This window comes from Trichechus manatus, unplaced genomic scaffold (assembly GCF_000243295.1).
Source record: "Trichechus manatus latirostris isolate Lorelei unplaced genomic scaffold, TriManLat1.0 scaffold00240, whole genome shotgun sequence".
In the NCBI taxonomy this organism is placed as follows: Eukaryota; Metazoa; Chordata; class Mammalia; order Sirenia; family Trichechidae; genus Trichechus; species Trichechus manatus.
Window position 1 is genome coordinate 1067247 of NW_004444176.1, and position 18603 is coordinate 1085849.

At 39.7% G+C, this 18603-nt stretch overlaps 1 protein-coding gene across 4 annotated transcripts in view; it reads left to right on the forward strand.

Moving 5' to 3' along the window:
* LOC101341794 (membrane-spanning 4-domains subfamily A member 4A-like) overlaps positions 1 to 18603 on the forward strand; it is a 99343-nt gene that overhangs the window by 15168 nt on the left and 65572 nt on the right. The window contains exons 4-7 of one of the 4 annotated variants that reach the window (XM_004389325.2): positions 8788 to 8844; positions 10485 to 10643; positions 14640 to 14741; positions 17230 to 17452. In XM_004389325.2, coding sequence (XP_004389382.1) covers positions 8788 to 8844; positions 10485 to 10643; positions 14640 to 14741; positions 17230 to 17322 — 411 coding nt within the window. In that variant the 3' untranslated portion in view covers positions 17323 to 17452. Of the gene's footprint in view, positions 1 to 8787; positions 8845 to 10484; positions 10644 to 12546; positions 14450 to 14639; positions 14742 to 17229; positions 17453 to 18603 lie in introns of those variants that run through there. The other 3 variants (XM_023743167.1, XM_023743169.1, XM_023743166.1) reach the window with 3 other exon arrangements.

Genomic DNA, 18603 nt, shown 5'->3' on the forward strand with positions numbered 1-18603 from the left:
GGTAGATGGGGAAAGAGGATGAACATGTCACAGTATCCATTCAATTGTTAAAATCCTCTCTGCTGAGGTCACGCTTTGATGAGCATTCACATGAGACACAAATATCTTCACTTCTTTGGCCCATTCAGAGAGGTCTATCCATATACCTCTTCCCCATACCTCCTTGTCTCCAATTTTCCAATCATGTTCCTTCCAAGTCCCTGACCATCCAGCGAAACCATTGGCCACAGCCTGTGAATCAATCAGTGTGAACAACCAGGTGCACTGCTCGAAGTTCTACCCATTGAGAGAATTTTCCTTTACCACTGTGCTTCAGGGAGGTCCCAGAAAGGGGCCATAGTGCTGCCAAAGTCCACTATTGAGTGGTACCTGCCTATTGCACAGAACCATCTATATACCAGGCAGGAGTTTTCTCTTCTTCTATCAACTGATCTTAAGGAACTCCCCATGAGGTCATACGTGCAGACTGGGAGATGGAAGATAATGTGATGGTAGTGGAGACCATGGGCATTTGGGTCACTTCCTCATGCAACCTACGTGTGGTTTCAGGTCCTGCTCGGGCCCAATCTAGTATATACCACTTCCATTTAATGATGGAGTGCTGCTGTGCACGTCCAACTTTATGACTTTGTGGATCAGACAACACCCAGTTGATGATGGGCTGCTCAGGCCTCCTGGTGACTTGGTGGCGCATTGTTAAGTGTTCAGTCTGTACTAAGGCCCAGTAACAAGCCAAAAGCTGTTTCTCAAAAGGAAAGTAGTTATCTGCAGAGGAATGCAGGGCTTTACTCCAAAATCCTAAGGGTCTGCACTGTGATTCACCAATAGGCACCTGCCAAAGACTCTGAACAGCATCTTTATCTGCCACAGACATTTCAAACACCATTGGATCAACCAGATCATATGGCCCAAGGGGCAGAGCGGCTTGCACAGCAGCCTGAACCTGTTGTAGAGCCTTCTCTTGCTCTGGGCCACACTCAAAACTAGCAGCTTTTTGAGTCACTTGATAAATAAGCTGGAGTAGCACACCCAAATGAAGAATATGTTACCTCCAAAATCCAAAGAGGCCCACTAGGTGTTGTGCCTCCTTTTGAGTTGTGGGAGGAGCCAGATGCAATAACTTTTCCATTAGTTTAGAAGGAATATCTCAACATGCTCCACACCACTTGACCCCTAGAAGTTTCACTGAAGTGGAAGGTGCCTGAATTTTTGTGGGATTAATTTCCCGCCCTCTAGCACACAAATGTTTTACCAATAAGTCCAGAGTCATTGACACTTCTTCCTTACTAGGTCCAATCAGCATAATGTCATCAATGTAATGGACCCGTGTGATGTATTGTGGAAGGGAAAGGCGATCAAGTTCCCTGCAGACTAAATTATAACATACAGCTCAAGAATTGATGTAGCTCTGAAGTAGGCAAAAGAAGGTGTATTGCTGGCCTTGCCAGCTCATGGCAAACAGATTTTGTTGGTCCTTTGAAATAGGTATGGAAAAAAAGGCATTATCTAGATCAATAGCTGCATACCAGGTGCCAGGATATGTATTAATTTGCTCTAGCAATGAAACCACATCTGGAACAGTAGCTGCAATTGCAGTCAGTACATGGTTAAGTTTCCAGTGATCCACTGTCATTCTCCAAGATCCACCAGTTTTTGCACAGGCCAAATAGGCAAATGGAATGGGTATGTGGTGGGAATCACCACCCCTGCATCCTTCAAGTCCTTGATGGTGGCAGTAATCTCCACAATCCCTCCAGGAATGCAGTATTGCTTTTGGTTTACTATTTTTCTAAGTAGGGGCTGTTCTAATGGCTTCCACTTGGCTTTTCCTACCATAATATCCCTTATTACATTTTTCAAGGATCCACTGTGGGCTTTCTGCCAGTTGCTGAAAATATCTATTCCAATTATGCATTTCTGAACTGGGAAAATCACTACAGGATGGGTTCAGGGATATACTAGACCTACTGTGAGTTAGACATGAGCTAAGACTCCATTAATAACCTGACCTCCATATGACCCTACTCTGACTGGTGGGCAACAGTGATGTTTTGAGTCTCCTGGAATTAGTGTCAGTTCAGAGCCAGTACCAGCAATTCCTGAAAAGTCTGATTATTTCCTTTTCCCCAGTGAACAGTCACTCTAGTAAAAGGCCGTAGATCCCTTTGGGGAAGGCTGAAAGATTAACAGTATAAGTTTTTGGCAGTATGTTGAAGTCCTTCCTCAAGGAGACCCAGCCTCCCCTTCATTCAAGGGGTTATAGGCCTTTAAATTTGCTCAAGTCTGGGAATTGATTGAGGGACATTGACTGTCTATTCTGGTGATTTGATTTAGATTGCTGTTCACTTGACCTAGAATTCATCTGCTTGTACAGATCAAGTAAATATTTAGTAGATTTCCTATCTATTTCATCCCTAGGGACACCATGACTAAGAAGCCAACACCAAAAGTCCATAAGGGGCAGACTATTCTGATTACTGCTTTGACTCAGCTGTGCATTATGGTAACCAAGCCTACCTTGTCTTTGTGGATTGAGTGCAGCCACTTGGTCCCTACCACCACAGGCTCTAATCAGCCCTATTATACTTAAGTGTCTCAATTCAGTTAGGTCAATTCCCTCTGTCAAGTATGACTTATATAAAACAGCAGTCACAGCAGTCTTCAAGGATGCTTGGGTTCCCTTCACAAATTTGTTCCTCACTGTTGTGTTAAAATGTGTGTCCTCTGGGCACTCCATATGTGGGTCTGTGTGTCTACCCTGATAAATCTACTCTAGAATGCCAATTTCCCTAAGCCTTTGGATACATTCTTCTACATTATGCCAAGGCAGTTTCTGGTATTTGAACTTGATTTAATGTAGGCCACTGTGTAATCCATACATCAATTACACAACCAAATAAACTGTTAGATCCTTTCCTAACTTTTTGTGCTGAAACATTGTATGAAGAATCTGTGCTTAGTGGGCCCATATCAATAAACTCAGACGGATCCATCTTTATATTCCTTGCACCATTATCCCACACCCTTAATAGCCATCCCCACACTTATCCCCCAGGTTTAAGTTTGTACATATTAGAAAAGTCAATCAGTTATTTTGGAGTGTAGTGTACTTCCTCCTGGGTCACGTTTTGTACTTCACCTTTTGGGGCTTGCTAGGACTTAAGTCTACTTATAAGTCTAGAAGCCAAAATTGGTGGTGGGGAAATGTTTTGAGAATATTCAGCATTGTCTTGTAAAACATCTGCCTCAGGTAATGCCCCAGACAATGACTCAGACAGAGGCTCTTTAGATACAGCTGGGATAATCTCATTAGATGGTGGTAGAGGGCCTAATGGTTTTACTGGGGAGGGTGCTTGAGCAGACAAACATGGAGTAATCTCTTCAGATGGGAATGAGAGGGCTAGTTTTGTTGGCAGGAGTGATTCAATGGAATTTAGGGGCTCAGTGTCTCCAGCTTCCTGATTATATGCCCATATGTCCCCATCACAAGTTTCAGAATCCTATTTCTTCCCAATCAATGCCCTCCCTTTAATTTCAGAGTTGGCATTGTAGTTCAGCCACTCTTACAATAAGATTCTGGGTTTGGTTTTTGGCAATATCAGCATTACTATTACAAGAAATAAGGCTTTCTTTCAAAGCACAAGTGGAAACTTTGAAATCATTTATGTGGCACTTGAGCTGTGACTCTGAAGCCCTGAGCTCATCTCTTTTTTTCACCAGTCTTTCTAGTGAAAGTAGGAGCAACAAATCAGCTTCCTTAGACTTCTCATTATGACAAAAATGGAGAAAGGTATCACACATATGTTCACCCAGAGCCTCCCTTTCACAAAATCTTATCTATTAGTGGTGATATTTTGTGTATTTCTATTGCCCCCTCACAGCATGGATAACAGTGCCCTCTTTACTCCTGGAAGCACAGTCATCAACATCTTTAAGACAAACCGGACTTAAAAACCAATTTACAAAACTCATCCATACAATTTTGTTTCTCTACAACCACTCTTGGTACCAAACGTCTTAGGCTGGGTTCTCTAGAGAAGTAAAATCAGTAAAGCATTTAAGTATATATATAGAGAGATTTATATCAAGGAAGAGACTCATGAGGTTGTAGAGGCAGGAATGTCCCAAGTCCATGGGTAAGGATATAGGCTTCTCCTGATACACATAGCTGCAGGGGCTGGTGAACTCAACATTGCCAGGTTAGAGAGCAGGGTTCTTGCTCACAGGCTGCGAAGATTGAAGATCAATGAATCCTAAGATCACCAGGCAAGACCTCAGGTAAGCTGCTAGCTAAGTCCCAAGAACAGGAGGTCAGATGAACAAGAGCCAGCTGCAGGATCCAGAATGAATCCATGAGCTTTGCCAGAATGTCCAGTTATATTCAGTGCAGGCCACGCACCCAAGGAAACTACCCTTCAATTGACTGGTTACTCACAGCAGATCCCATCATGGGGGTGATCACATTATATCAAATCTCATCATAGAAGTGATCACAACATCATATCACTGCCAAACCACTGAGAATCCTGGTCCAGCCAAGTTAAAACACAATCTTAACCATCATACATATCGATGTACTACTGCAAAAACTTTTGAATGATCTTCAGCAAAATTTTATTTACACTTGATATTAATGATATTGTTCGATAATTTCCATATTTTCTTCTTTGGAATAGGAATAAATGTGTATTTCTTGCAGTCAGTTGCCAGGTAGCTGTCTTCCAAATTTCTTGGCATAGACGAGTGAGCACTTACAGCATTGCATCCACTTGTTGAAACATGGTAATTGGTATTCTATCATTTCCTGAAGCTTTGTTTTTCTCCAATGTCTTCAGTGCAGCTTTGACTTCTTCCTTCTATACATCGGTTCTTGATCATATGCTACCTCTTGAAATGATTGAACGTTGACCAATTCTTTTTGGTAGAATGACTCTGTGTATTTCTTCCATCTTCTTTTGATGCTTCTTTTGTCATTCATTATTTGGCCAGTGTCTTTGTTAGGTGCCGTTGAGTTGGTTCTGACTCATAGTGACCCAATGTACAACAGAATGAAACACTGTCCGGTCCTGTGCCATCCTCACAATTGCTGTTATGCTTGAGCCCACAGCTGCAGCCACTGTGTCAATCCATCTTGTTGAGGGTCTTCCTCTTTTTCACTTATCCTCTACTCTACGAAGAATGATGTCCTTTTCGAGGACTGGTCCCTCCTGATAACATGTTCAAAGTATGTGAGATGAAGTTTTACCATCTTCGCTTCTAATAAGCATTCTGGCTGTACTTCTTCCAATACAGATTTGTTCATTCTTCTAGTAGTCCCTGGTATATTCGATATTCTTCTCCACACCATAATCCAAAGACATCCACTCTTCTTCCATCTTTGCCCGTAGATTCCTTCACTATTGCAACTCGAGGCTTGAATTTTTTCTTCAGTTCTTTCAGCTTGAGAAATGCCGAGTGTATTTTTCTTTTTTGGGTTTCTAACTCCAGGTCTTTGTACATTTGGTTATAGTACTTTACGTGGTCTTTTCCAGCCACCCTTGGAAATCTTCTGTCTGCTCTTTTATTTCATCATTTCTTCTGTTCACTTTAGTTAGTCGACATTCAAGAGCCAGTTTCAGAGTCTCTTCTGACATCCATTTTGATCTTTTGTCTCTTTCTTGTCTTTTTAATGATCTCTTGCTTTCTTCATGTATGATGTCCTTGATGTCATTCCATAGCTCGTCTGGCCTTTGGTCATTAGTGTTCAATGAGTCAAATTTATTCTTGAGATGATGGTCTCTAAATTCAGCTGGGATATACTTTGGCTCTGGTGGACTTGTTCTAATTTTCTTCAGCTTTGGCTTGAACTTGCATATGAGCAATTGATGGTCTGTTCTTCAGTTGGCCCCTGGCCTTCTTCTGACTTATGATATTGAACTTTTCCATTGTATCTTTCTACAGATGTAATCAATTTGTTTCCTGTGTAGTCCATCCAGCGAGGTCCACATGTATAGTCTCTGTTCATGTTGGTGAAAAAGGGTATTTGCGATGAAGAAGTCGTTGGTCTTCCAAAATTCTATCATGTGATCTCTGGCATCGTTTTTATCACCAAGGCCATATTTTCCAGCTACCAATCCTTCTTCTTTATTTCCAACTTTTGCATTCCAGTCACCGGTAATTATCAATGCATCTTTATTGCACGTTTGATCTAGTTCAGACTACAGGTAAAACTCTTTAATTTCTTCATCTTTGTCCTTAGAGTTTGGTGCATAAATTGAAATAATAGGCTTATTAACTGGTCTTCCTTGTAGGCGTATGGATATTATCATAACGCTGACAGCATTGTACTTCAGGATAGATTTTGAAATATTCTTTTTGATAATGAATGCAATGCCATTCCTCTTCAATTTATCATTCCTGGTAGGGTAGACCATAAGATTAGCTGATTGAAAGTGTCCAATACCAGTCCATTTCAGCTCACTAATGCCTAGGATATTGATATTTCTGCATTCTATTTCATTTTTGATGATTTCCAATTTTCCTAGATTCACACTTCGCAGATTCCATGTTCCTATTATTAGTTAGTATTTGTAGTTGTTTCTTGTCATTTAGAGTAGTGCCACATTAGCAAATGAAGGTTCCGAAAGTTTGACTCCTTTGAAGTTATTAATGTTGACTCTACTTTGAGGAGGCAACTCTTCCCTCTAGTATTTTGAGTGTCTTCCAACCTGAGAGCTCATCTTCCTGCACTATATCAATCTTCCTCTGCTATTCATTAGTTTTTCACTGGTTGATTTTTTTCAGAAGTAGACTTCCTGATCCTTCTTCCTAGTCTGTCTTTTTCTGGAAGCTCCACTGAAATCTGTCCACCATGGGTGACCCTGCTGGTATTTGAAAAACTTCCAGCATCACAGCAACATGCAAGCCACCACAGTGTGGAAACTGACAGAGACTCAGTCTATATATTCTCCTTTTACTCTTTTAGAGAAGTCTTTTGTTGTAAGTATTTAATTTTTAGGAGGTCTTAGTTATCTAGTTTATCTCCTGTTGTTTTTCTATTATTAGTTAGGTTTGATAGTCTATTTATGTCACAAATTAGGGTCCCTAGGTTTCCTCCCATTATTTCTTCCATGTTGTTTATAATTTTAAGTTTTACATTTAGATATTTCATTCTTCTTGAGTTAGTTTTTGTGTATGGTGTGAGGTATTGATTCTATTTCATTTTTCTACAAATGGATATCCAGTTTTGCTAGAACCATTTGTTAAAAAGACTATCTCTTCCCCATTTAATGCATTCCAACTTTTTGTTGAAGATTAACTGTCCACAGGTGGATGGGTTTACTTCTAAAATTTCCATTCTGTTCCAGTGGTCGATGCGTGTGCTGTTATACCAGTACCATGCTGTTTTGACTACTGTGGCTATATAGTAGGTTCTGAGATTGGGAAGTATGAGTCCTCCAACTTTGTTCTTCTTCAGTAATGCTTTACTTATCTGGTTCCTCTTTCCTTTCCATATAAAGCTGGTAATTAGTTTTTCCTTTTCCTTAAAGAATATTGTTGGAAACTGGGTTGGGATTGCATTATATCTATAGATTACTTTGGGTATTATTGACATTTTCACCATATTAAGTCTTCTCATTCATGAACGTGGTATATTTTTCCATTTATGTAGGTCTCTTTTGGTTTCTTGTGGTAGTGTTTTGTAGCTTTCTTTGTATAAGTCTTTTATGTTCCTGGTTAGGTTTATTTCTAAGTATTTTATCTTATGAGGTGATATTGTAAATGATACTGTTTTCTTAATTTCCTTTTCAGAATTTTATTTGTTAGTGTAGAGGAATCTGACTGATTTTTGCATGTTGATCTTATACGCTGACACTTTGCTGCATCCATCTACTATTTCCAGTAGTTTTCTTCTAGAATCTCTCGGATTTTCTACGTACTGGGAACCACTACTGACCCCACTGATTGGGATCACAATTGAGGGTTCTGGACAGACTGGGAGAAAAGTGTAGAGCAAAATTCAAATTCATAAAAGAAAAAAAAGTGCAGATTTATGGGTCTGATAGAGACAGGTGGAACTCCTGAGACTATGGCCCTTAGATACCCTTCAAACTTGGAACTGAAACCACTCCTGCAGATCACCTTTAATCCTAACAATAGGCAGACCTATAGAATGGCAATAACACTAGCGAGAAATGAGTTCCTCAAAACATTCAAATATAGGAGACTGAAAGATTAGCATTTACTCAAAAACAAAGTTCAGAAGGAAGGAAAAGGCAGGAAATCTGGGTGAATGGAAATGGGGAACCCAGGGTGAAATTGAGGAGAGGGTGACACATTGAGGGGATTGCAACCAATAATACAAAAAAATCTGTGTGTAAATTGTTGATCTGTAAACTTTTGTCTAAACCACAATAAAATATTCAAAAAAAGAAGAAAAAAAAAGAGATTATTCTTCAGTTTCTTCCTTTTTATTTTTGTAACATCTTGTGTAAATTTGATATTAATATTAGGATTAACTCATATTAGGAATTTGGAAGCTTTCTTCATATTTCAGTGTTCTGGAAATGTTTAAATACCATTGATATTAGCTATGTTTGAAAGGCTTGATAGATTTCCCTATTATTCCATCTGGTAGAATTTCTCTGTTCTTTGTTGAAGAGGGGAGAATTATTTACAAAGTTTTATGTTTCCTCTAAGATAATTGGTCTGTTTAACATTTCTATGTAATTTAGGGATAAGTTTTGGTAAATTATAACTTCAAATATCTGCTTAAAATTTTATCTTCATTTTTCTTTTTGTTACTAGTTTATTGTTTCAGGGTCCTTGTCAATTGCAGCAGGAAATAGAACTACACGAGGTCTGGTGAGTAATATTTCATCTTTCTTTTTTATACCAAAAGATGAAGGATTAATGAGTCATGATGGCTCCATGTTTTGATTGTTTTTAAATAAGCAGGAAAGATTGTGAGCTTTAACTGGTTGGGCTGGTATTTCAAAATTGCTAATCAGTAAATTGGCCCATGATAGAATTTCTGACATGGGGCTGACTTTTGGTGAGGTAGTTGTTAAGAGAATCTTTTTGAAGATACAGAGGATTCCTTAGGGGAAATGTGAAATAGGAACAGTCAAAAGATCTCTGCAACTTGAGGTCCAGCCCTTGACTAGGGGACTGATTGTTGGTGTGACATAGTATTTATTAACTGAATGATTAAAATCTATAATAAAATTGAATCCTAAAAGGGTTTTGATTCAGATTATGATAAAATAAAACTCATACTAAGTCTATCAAGAAGAAATTTTAAATCATAACTTCTATACCAAACTGTCTTTCACAAAGCCAATAAAAGGAAAAGCCCAGATTTCATCAAATATTTTTCCTGCCAAAAGACCATATTTGAATATTCCTTGCTCAAAGGATAAATACTAAACTGTGGAGCATGTTAAAGATGGTTCTTCCAAACCTCCCTCCCTAGCTTCTCGAACAGTGATAGCCACTAAAATGTGCCTACTGCTCCACTCAACACCCAACCTCTTACTCTTTCCTGAGCAATTTGAGTTTTTATAGAAGGCTCCCATACCTTTTCCCCTGAGTAGAGGATGTATGGCAAGGAATACCCAGGAGAGGGAAATAATATGCGGAAGGCATAGAGGCATGAAAGGCAAGCAGCATTTACAGAATGATAAGCAATCATATACCAGAAATATGACATGGTAGGAGATGGACACAGTGTATGTCCAACTAAAGTATAAAGGGCATTGTAAGCCCCTCTAATGAGATTCCTAGAGGAGTCATCTGAAAGATACAAGTTTGGGAATGACAAGATCATATTTGTGTTCTGGCAAGATATTAAATCCCTGGGAGGTACAAATGGTTTGCACTTCACTACTAGCCTAAAGATGGACATTCCAACCCACCCAGTGGTGCCACAGAAGAAAGACCTGGCAATCTGCTTCTGTAAAGATTACAACTAGAAAACCCCCATGAAGTCTTCTTAAAACCAAACGATAGTTTAGCTTAACTAGTAAAAAATCATTGTCTTGAGCATTATGCTTTTTTAAAAACTGTCTCTATGGGATCAAAGTGACAACAGCAACTTCAAAGATTAGATAGAAACCTTAGAGGGCAGTGAGTTTATGTTAATGGGTGAGGAATAACTCAGAAAAGGAGGGTGAGAATGATTGCATGACTTCATAAATGTAATCAATGTCACTGAATTACACATACAGAAACTGCTGAATTAGTCTATATTGTGCTGTGTATATTCTCAACAACAACAAAAACAAAAAACCCTGTGGAGCAGTTCTACTCTGTAACACATAGGGTTGTCATGCTTCAGAATCAACTGTATGGTAATGGGTTAGGGTTTTTTTTTTTTTAAATAATGAAAGAGACAAATTAGGAGACTACTGTTGGAGAGATAACTCTGTTGGGGAAGAAGCAAGGGGTGTGAAGGATGGAGGCGTATCTGAGGATGTCACTGGACTGTTTTCATTCCTTTCTAGGTGCAAGGTAGCCTAGGATTGAATATCACCAGCTCAGTCGTGGCTGCCATAGGCATCATACTCACTGCGTTGAGCCTGACTATTTTTTCATCCAGCCACCCTTATTGTGACTCTAATCGGATGCCAGAAAACTGTGCCATGATCTGGTCCATGTTAATGGTGAGTTCTTCCTCTTTTAATGAAGTACTGTAATGGAAACAGGTCACAGGAGCCCTGGTTCTAGCAGAAGTAACAATCAGCATTCTTTACTTGCTTGATCACTATGGGAACTTTGAGAAATAGGGCAATGTGTTATTTAGGAGTTAGGGCTACATCTCACATCCCTCCTTGTTTATGCTCTATATGTGATCAGGCAAAGTGGGAAAAGAAAGCTCATATTTATTGAACACCTACTTTCTAACAGTTATTGTGCTGGGCCCTTAGCATAATTTTCTTGTTTAGTTTCACAGTTCTGATCAGTATGTACTATTACCCCTCCAGAAATGGAGCTCAGACGTCTGTCCTTATACATCTCCAGAGCTTCTTGATTGAACTTCTGATGGGGTTACCTGATTCTCTAAATGAAGTAAAATTGTCTTGAACATTATGCTATAAGGGCCCCTCCCAACATCTCCAGATGTTCTTGCATGACTCTTCGTTTCTGTCCCCAACATCCTGCTCCTGGGAAAGTCCCAATCTTCATTCTGTATTTTACAACTTTTCTGTCCCACTTGTCCCCATATGGATACTATCCTAAAACTTTATTCTCCAAATTACCACTGTTATGGATTGAATTTTGTCCCTCCAGAAGACTTTGAAGTCCTAACTCCTGTACCTGTGAGTATGACCCTGTTTTTCTTTGTTAGGTTAATCAAGACATTCCAGAGTAGGGTGGTTCTTAAACCTAATCCCATCCAGTGGTCTCTTATACAAGGGAAAACAGAGAGACACACACATAGGGGGAAGGCAAATTCCATGTGAAGATTCATCTGTAAGCCAACGAATGCCAAGGAATACCTGGAGTTACCAACAGGGAAGGAAGTTCCCCTAGAGTGAATACTCTGATTTGGAATTCTAACCTCCAAAACTGCGAGACAATGAATCATTGTTCTTTATGGTACTTTTTGTTATGGCAGCACTAGCAAACTAAGACAACCACTTATAAAAGATAGTGCAGATAGTAAAACTTCTTGAAGTTTTGGATTATGGGGTAAGTGTGCACGGGGTGGGTGGATATTGCAGCCCAGGATAACAAAGTAAAATGTTTAACATTAACTATTTGCTACTTCAAATTATCTTGGCCAGTCTCAACGCCATTGAGTTTTCTGTAATCATTGCTCCATATAAACATCTAGCATTCTATTATGCTGCTTAGTTCTTCCTCTCTTATTGTCTTCATTGTATCTTATGTGGACCTCAGCATTGTTCCTAATTTATTATGCAGACCAATTGCAGAGCCGATGTCTCCAGGGCTATATATTCATACCAAAATAACCCCTTGAGGTAACTTTGCTGAAAGAATCTACTCCCCTTTTTTATTTCTGACATTTCTTATAGTAAACAATTTTATTTCTTGCCACTCATTCAAAATAAGAAAAGTGAGCTTCTTTAGAGAACTTAACACATTTTTCTAAGGTGACACAGAAATTGGCAGAAGCAGGATTTGATTCTGCAACTTCTTGTTTCTTATCCCCCTATATCATTTACTATTGTTCCATGTTGTTATACTGAAGAAGAATTTTTGAATTTTATGCTCAGTTTCTGAAGTTTCCCATGTTAAAGGACTTTAAGGGTACAATGATAGGGACCAAATCTGTACTAGACTGGCTTAATGGGCATAGCTTCCTTGGTGTCTACACAGGGCCCTGCCCACAGAAAGGCCAGTGATTGGTTTAATGCTCTGCTGTTGCTAACTTGAAATTTGTAATAATTTTTGAACAAGAAGCCCCACATTTTCATTTTTCACTTGGCCCTAGAAGCTATGTAGCTTGTCCTGCCTTCATCTCAATCACCTTCTTCCAAAAGCCATCATGAATTCTCATTAATTGTGTGAAGATTTTTTTCCTGTCCATCCTTACACCAGAAGGCATCCATAAGGTCTGCCTGGAATCTGAAGCAGCAGGTATCTTCTTACCTGGGCATCTGCACTTTCAGCCCACAAGTCTGTGAGACCGTATTTTGTGCTCAATCCAAGAACCAGCACTCTGGGAGACATAGGAAGGTAACCATGTTCTTGCCTTCAGGGAACTCTAGTCTAGTCCTCCGGAGAGGAAAATATCATCATCACCATAATTATCATTCATCGTCATCTTCATCCCAGCAGTTAGTTTTCCAAAGGGTCAGAGGATTTACTTTGAAATATAATTGTCAAAAGAGGTTAGAAGATGGCGAGATCTTTGTAGATAAATATTTAGATAGCACATTACCTGGTTTCATTGGGTAGAAGTACATGAAACTTGCCAGTGATCAAGTATACTTGACCTAGAAAAACAGCAATTCCATGTGGCTCAAACTAATACATTTTTATTTGCTACTTTTTGTTGAAAATGCAGCCTGGCACTGGTTTTTGTAAACAAAGTTTTGTTAAAATACAGCCTCATTCATTTGTTAACATGTTGTGTCAGGCTGCTTTTGCACTATAAGGGGAGAGTTGAGCAATTGCAACAGAGACCTTATAGCCTGCAAAGCTTTAAGTATTTACTATCTGGCCCCTTACAGAAAAAGTTTGCCAACCTCTGTTCTACCCCTCTAGATGGTACGATCCTTGAAGACAAGGAAATTGTCTGTTTTTTCATTTGCTCCAGTACCTTCGGTACCTACAACAATGCTCAAAATACAAAAGTTACTGAATAAATATTTGTTCGAGGGATGAGTGAATAGATAATGAAGTAATTAACACAAACACTCTTAGGTCCACTTGATTCTGTATTATATCCTGAGCCCCTCATCCTTGGATTCCTCCAGACCAGAGGGACTATCTCTGTGCAAGGAGAGAAAGGAGAAAATGATTAGACCAAAAAATCCCAGGCAATATTTTAGGATAAGATTATTAGGAATAAGAGTACTTCCCAATGTCCCTCAAATCTGAGTACGTGTTTTGGCTAAAGATTGGATCTAAAGCCAGTTCTCCTAGAGTATGGATTAGAGACAGATTCATTTGGTGTTCATTACTACATTGTTGTTGTGTGCCATCAAGTTGATTTCAACTCATAGTGACCCTGTAGGGCAGAGTAGAACTGCCAAATAGGGTTTCCAAGGAGCAGCTAGTGGATTTGAACTACCACTTTTGGTTAGCAGCTGAGCTGTTAACCACTATGCAACCAAGGCTCTATTACTACATTAGTTTCTAATTACTTCTGCAATAAATTACCACAGACTTAGTTAATTAAAACAAAACAAATTTATTACCTTTTGTTTCTGGGAGTTGAAGGCTGAAATGGATCTTACTGGGCTAACATCAAGATTTTAGCAGGGCTATGTTGTCTCCAGAAGCTCTAGGGGAGAATCTGGTTACTTGTCTTTTCCATCTTCTAGAGGCTACCTGCATTCCTTGACTCATGGACCCTTACTCTATCTTCAAAGCAAGCAGCGCAGTATCTTCAAATTGTTCTCTGATTTCTTCCTCTTACTTCTACTTACAAGAATGCTTATAAATTAAATTTGACCCATGGGGATAATTCAGGATAATCTCCCCATCTCAAAGCAGCTGATTAGCAGCCTTTGCCATGTAATTTAACATATTCACAGATTCTGGGGATTAAGACCTGGACCTCTTTGGGGGGAACATTTTCAACCAACAATGACTAAGCTATGAGATCATATCATAATGCCCACCTTATGGAATTTCTAGTGTTTGAAAGGACTAAGATGACAATGATCTTTATGATCTGTTTCTCCTTTTTTAAAGTGCTTTCACAGTCTGTGCTAACAATAGCACTGGAATGTAGAGGACAGGGGATTAAAAAAAAAAAAGCGTGACTATTTTATCAGTGAGAAAAGTGAGAAAATATGTGGCTTTTACCAGGCCAAAAATTGGCCAAAGTTCTGGCTGCAATGGAAGCCAGTGTTTCTGAGCCCTGGCCAGTCCTTTTTCTCTTTTGGCCTTGTAATCAGTGATTAGTGTTTGGAATTTGTCATCTCCATCCTCATATTCCTTTCTTATGGATTTGTTCCTAGGGTATGGATGGTATCGTGCTCATTTTAAGTGTGCTGGAGTTCTGCATTGCTGTCTCTCTCTCTGCCTTTGGATGCAAAGTAACCTGTTGTAACGCTAGTGGGGTGAGTACTGAGTTTCACTTAAAGATGTCCGTATTAGTTTTCTATTGTTGTGGAAGAAAATGCCACAGACTTAGAGACTGAAACAACATACATTTATTATCTCCCAGTTTCCATGGGTCAAGAGTTTGGGCACGGCTTATCTGGGTCCTTTGCTCAGGGTCTTAAAGCCTGCAATCAAGGAGTCAGCTGGAGCTGTGGTCTCATGTGAGGTTGATGATCCTCTTCCATGCTCCCATGGTGGATTAATTTCCTTTCAACTGTAGAACTCATGGCTACCACATCTCAGAGGGCAGCAGGAGAGCAAAAGTCTCTTCTGCTTTGAAGGTCTTTTAAATGACTTACTTGAGTAGGTCAGGTCCACCTAGGAGAATGTCCCTTTTGATAACTGCAAAGCCCACTGATGAGTAACCTAATCATGGAAGTGATATCGTCATATTCACAGATCCGACCCACACTCGAAGGGGTGTCATGAAAGGCTGTGGATAATTGACAGGTCATCTTAGAATTCTGTCTACCACAATGGTTAAAGAAAACCTATTTTTTCACCACCTTTACCCTTCAAAGGGCCTCCCTTCTGTGTACAGTTTTGAGAAGACTTCACAATAGAGGGAGTCCTGGTAGCACAGTGGTTAAGAGCTACGGCTGCTAACAAGAAGGCTGGCAGTTTGAAAATGCCAGCCACTCCTTGGAAACCATATGGGGCAGTTCTCCTCTGTCCTATAGGGTCTCTATGAGTCAGAATCGACTCTGTGGCAATGGGTTTGGTTTATTTTAGGTTCACTATAGAGAGGACTGCAAGGTGTGCAAGAAATTACTCCATTGTCCTATTATGGCAACATTTTCTGGGCTACTGGGGAAATGTGTAAGCTTTAAACTTCTCTATCCGTTTTCACCCACAACTCATTCTCTTACCCTGAGACCACCAGCTGATCCTCCTGCTGTTAAGCAGAAAGAATGTCACCCAGAGAGGGTATTGGGAAATGAAAGGAGAGAAGGTACTCTAGGAAATATAGTTGTTGTTGTTGCTGTTAGCAAGTTGGTTCCAACTCTTGGAAGCACTGTAGATTGCAAAGTAGATCTGCTCCATAGGTTTTTCTTGGGTATAATCTTAACAGAAGCAGATTACTAAAATTTTTCTTCCAGAATACTGCTAGGTGGGTTCAAACTGTTCAATTTTAGGTTGGCAGTGGAGCGCAAACCATTTCCACCATCTGCAGACCTTCCTAGGAAGAACAGAGTGGGATATCTCCTAAGATGTGAGATTCCAGGGTGAGGAATGAGATATTAAAACCCCAACAGCTACTCATTAACTGTAGTTATCCAGAGGCCCAGGAGAAGATGAAACTCTAGCTAAATCATAAAATAATAGTTTGATGACATAGCGTTTCTGGTGCTCTTTGTCTTTTTGTCCCTCTTTCCCTTCTTTTGGGTTCCCATGTTGTACCACACCACCCACCCCTACAGTTCTTTCCCACAGAAAAGAGAGGTACTAAATCACAGTAACTGTAGTACTAGGTTTTTGCACTATAAGACCCTAGAAGTGAGAGTTTCTCAGCAATTCCCAATGATTTTATTATTTTTATTTTCATTGAGTGAGACATTTGGGCATGACATCAAACTCCTTAGTAATCTTCTAATGACAGCATTTATCCCTGTGGTCCATTCTGCTCCTAGAGTAGCTACAGAGTGGTATTCTTGCTTCCACTAATCTCCCACTGTGAACCCAGGAGGAAAACAGTGGCTTGGAGGCTCATAATGTCTAACTGTCTCTCCTCCTGCCACCTCTCGCAGTTCACACTGAGTTTGTGGAAGGCAGTCCAGAACCTTCCTTAGTTTCCTGTCATCACTCTGGCCCAGTGTGGTTTTTGTAATAATTTAATCATGGCTAGCAAATCACAGTTTGGTTATGATGTTGTCATCAGCATGCAGCTTCTTTTATGATTACACCTAAGAAAACCCTATGGAGCAGTTCTACGCCGTAACACATGTGGCTTCCAAGAGTCAAAATCAACTGGAAGGCAAGTGACAATAACAGCAACAACAATAACTATTTTTCCTGCAGTCTCTTCTCTCATTTCCCAATACCCTCTCTCTGGGTGACATTCTCTCTGGTATGGAAGAAGAACTCTAAATTTACCTTAACACTTTCGTCTACCCGACTTTTGGGCACCATAAGCCAAACATAAGATTGATCCACTTGCAGAACCACAGAAACAACCATTAGGGTCTCATGCCAAGAACCATCACTGAATGTTTGTCCTAGGGATCACTAGGGTCACTATGAGTCCTAATAGACTCTATGGCAAGGGGTTTTAAGGGCTAGCTTGACATAAAAGATGCATGAGAAACTCAACCAGATCTATCTTGAGACCGAATTTAGAGAAGAAACAGTAGACTCTGATAATGATGACATTGTGTGGTCAGGAAAGGGAAACCCTGAAGTTGGTATCTGGGTGTCTCACTTACGATGTTGTGATTAATTTCACAGATTGTGTTCATCATGCCCTCAAATGCTTATGTGGCAGAAACAGCACCTACGGCAACATTGTCAGGAGATTCACTGCCTCCAACAGAACAGTAGAAATATCTTCCAGAAAATCTATCCTGACAGTAATGCAATAACCCCACTTGAGAAAGTACCAAAATCCAACTCTGATTTTTAAAAATTATGTATAATAAATTCAGAATAATATTTTCATTTCCAAAAGAAATTGATGACTTCTTTCATTGTCTCTTTATCAGAATAGAAGTTAAATAAATATATTATGCATTTAATGAGTCAACAGCAGTTGAAAGTTTTCCATCCATCCTTAGGAGTATGTAAGAAGCATCAAGTTGGCAAATAAGATTTGCAGCAGAAGGGCAAAAAGATATTGCTGAAATGGGACCCCAAGCATTACATATTTCTGCTTCTCTTGATAATGTTATCCCTACTTGTTAGAATATTTTTCCCCATATTTGACGGATACAAAGTGTTTTTGTCTTCAGAAAGCTGAGATGTATGACTTTTTTTCCCTTTTCCTTCTTTTTTCTATCATTCTCCCATGCAAGTACTCAGAATAGCACAATCAGTCCTTATACGTGCATAAGACATAATTGGGTATAAGGACACGTTACATCATGGATCGGATTCACTCTGTATTTTCTCTCTCCTCTGCTCCCCTCCCCTCCCTTCCCATGTCCTCTTCTGCCCTCCCCTCTCCTCCCCTCTCCTCCCCCTCTTCCCCTCTCCTTCCTTCCCTTCCCACATCTGCTGTTGTCTCCTCTCCTCCCCTCATTCTTCCCCTTCCCATCACTCCTCTCCCCTCTCTGTATTCCTTCCCCTTGGTCTCCACTGTCTTTTTCCCTCTCCCCCTTCCCCTTCTCCTCCTCCTACTCTTTCTTCTTCTCTCTCTCTCCCTTTCTTTCTGCCCTACAGGGAAGGATTGTACCTTACTCAAGGTTGTATCCCCAGTGCCATGTATTCAATTGTGTCATACATGGTATTTACTCAATGGTCATTAAATACATTTTACATAGTTTTACTAGAGAACAAACAAATAAAATTAGCAGCAATAAGTTTATATTCTGCCTGCTTCCCATTCAGATGCAATATGGTGGAAAGAGATTAAATCAGGAAATCTACCATGGTATTAAAGAATTGGCTCTCTAAATATAGAACTCTGGGATTTTATTGTCACAATTCCATTCCTCTTACTTGCTACCTGTGTGCTCGTGGAGATTGCACAAAATCTCTCTGTATTTCAGATTTTGCTTCTGTAAAATAGTAATATTACCTGGCCTATAAATTTTTGATAATTACTTGATATAATATAGGTAGAGCAACTAGTATTGTGACTGCCATGCATTGAATTACGAAAGT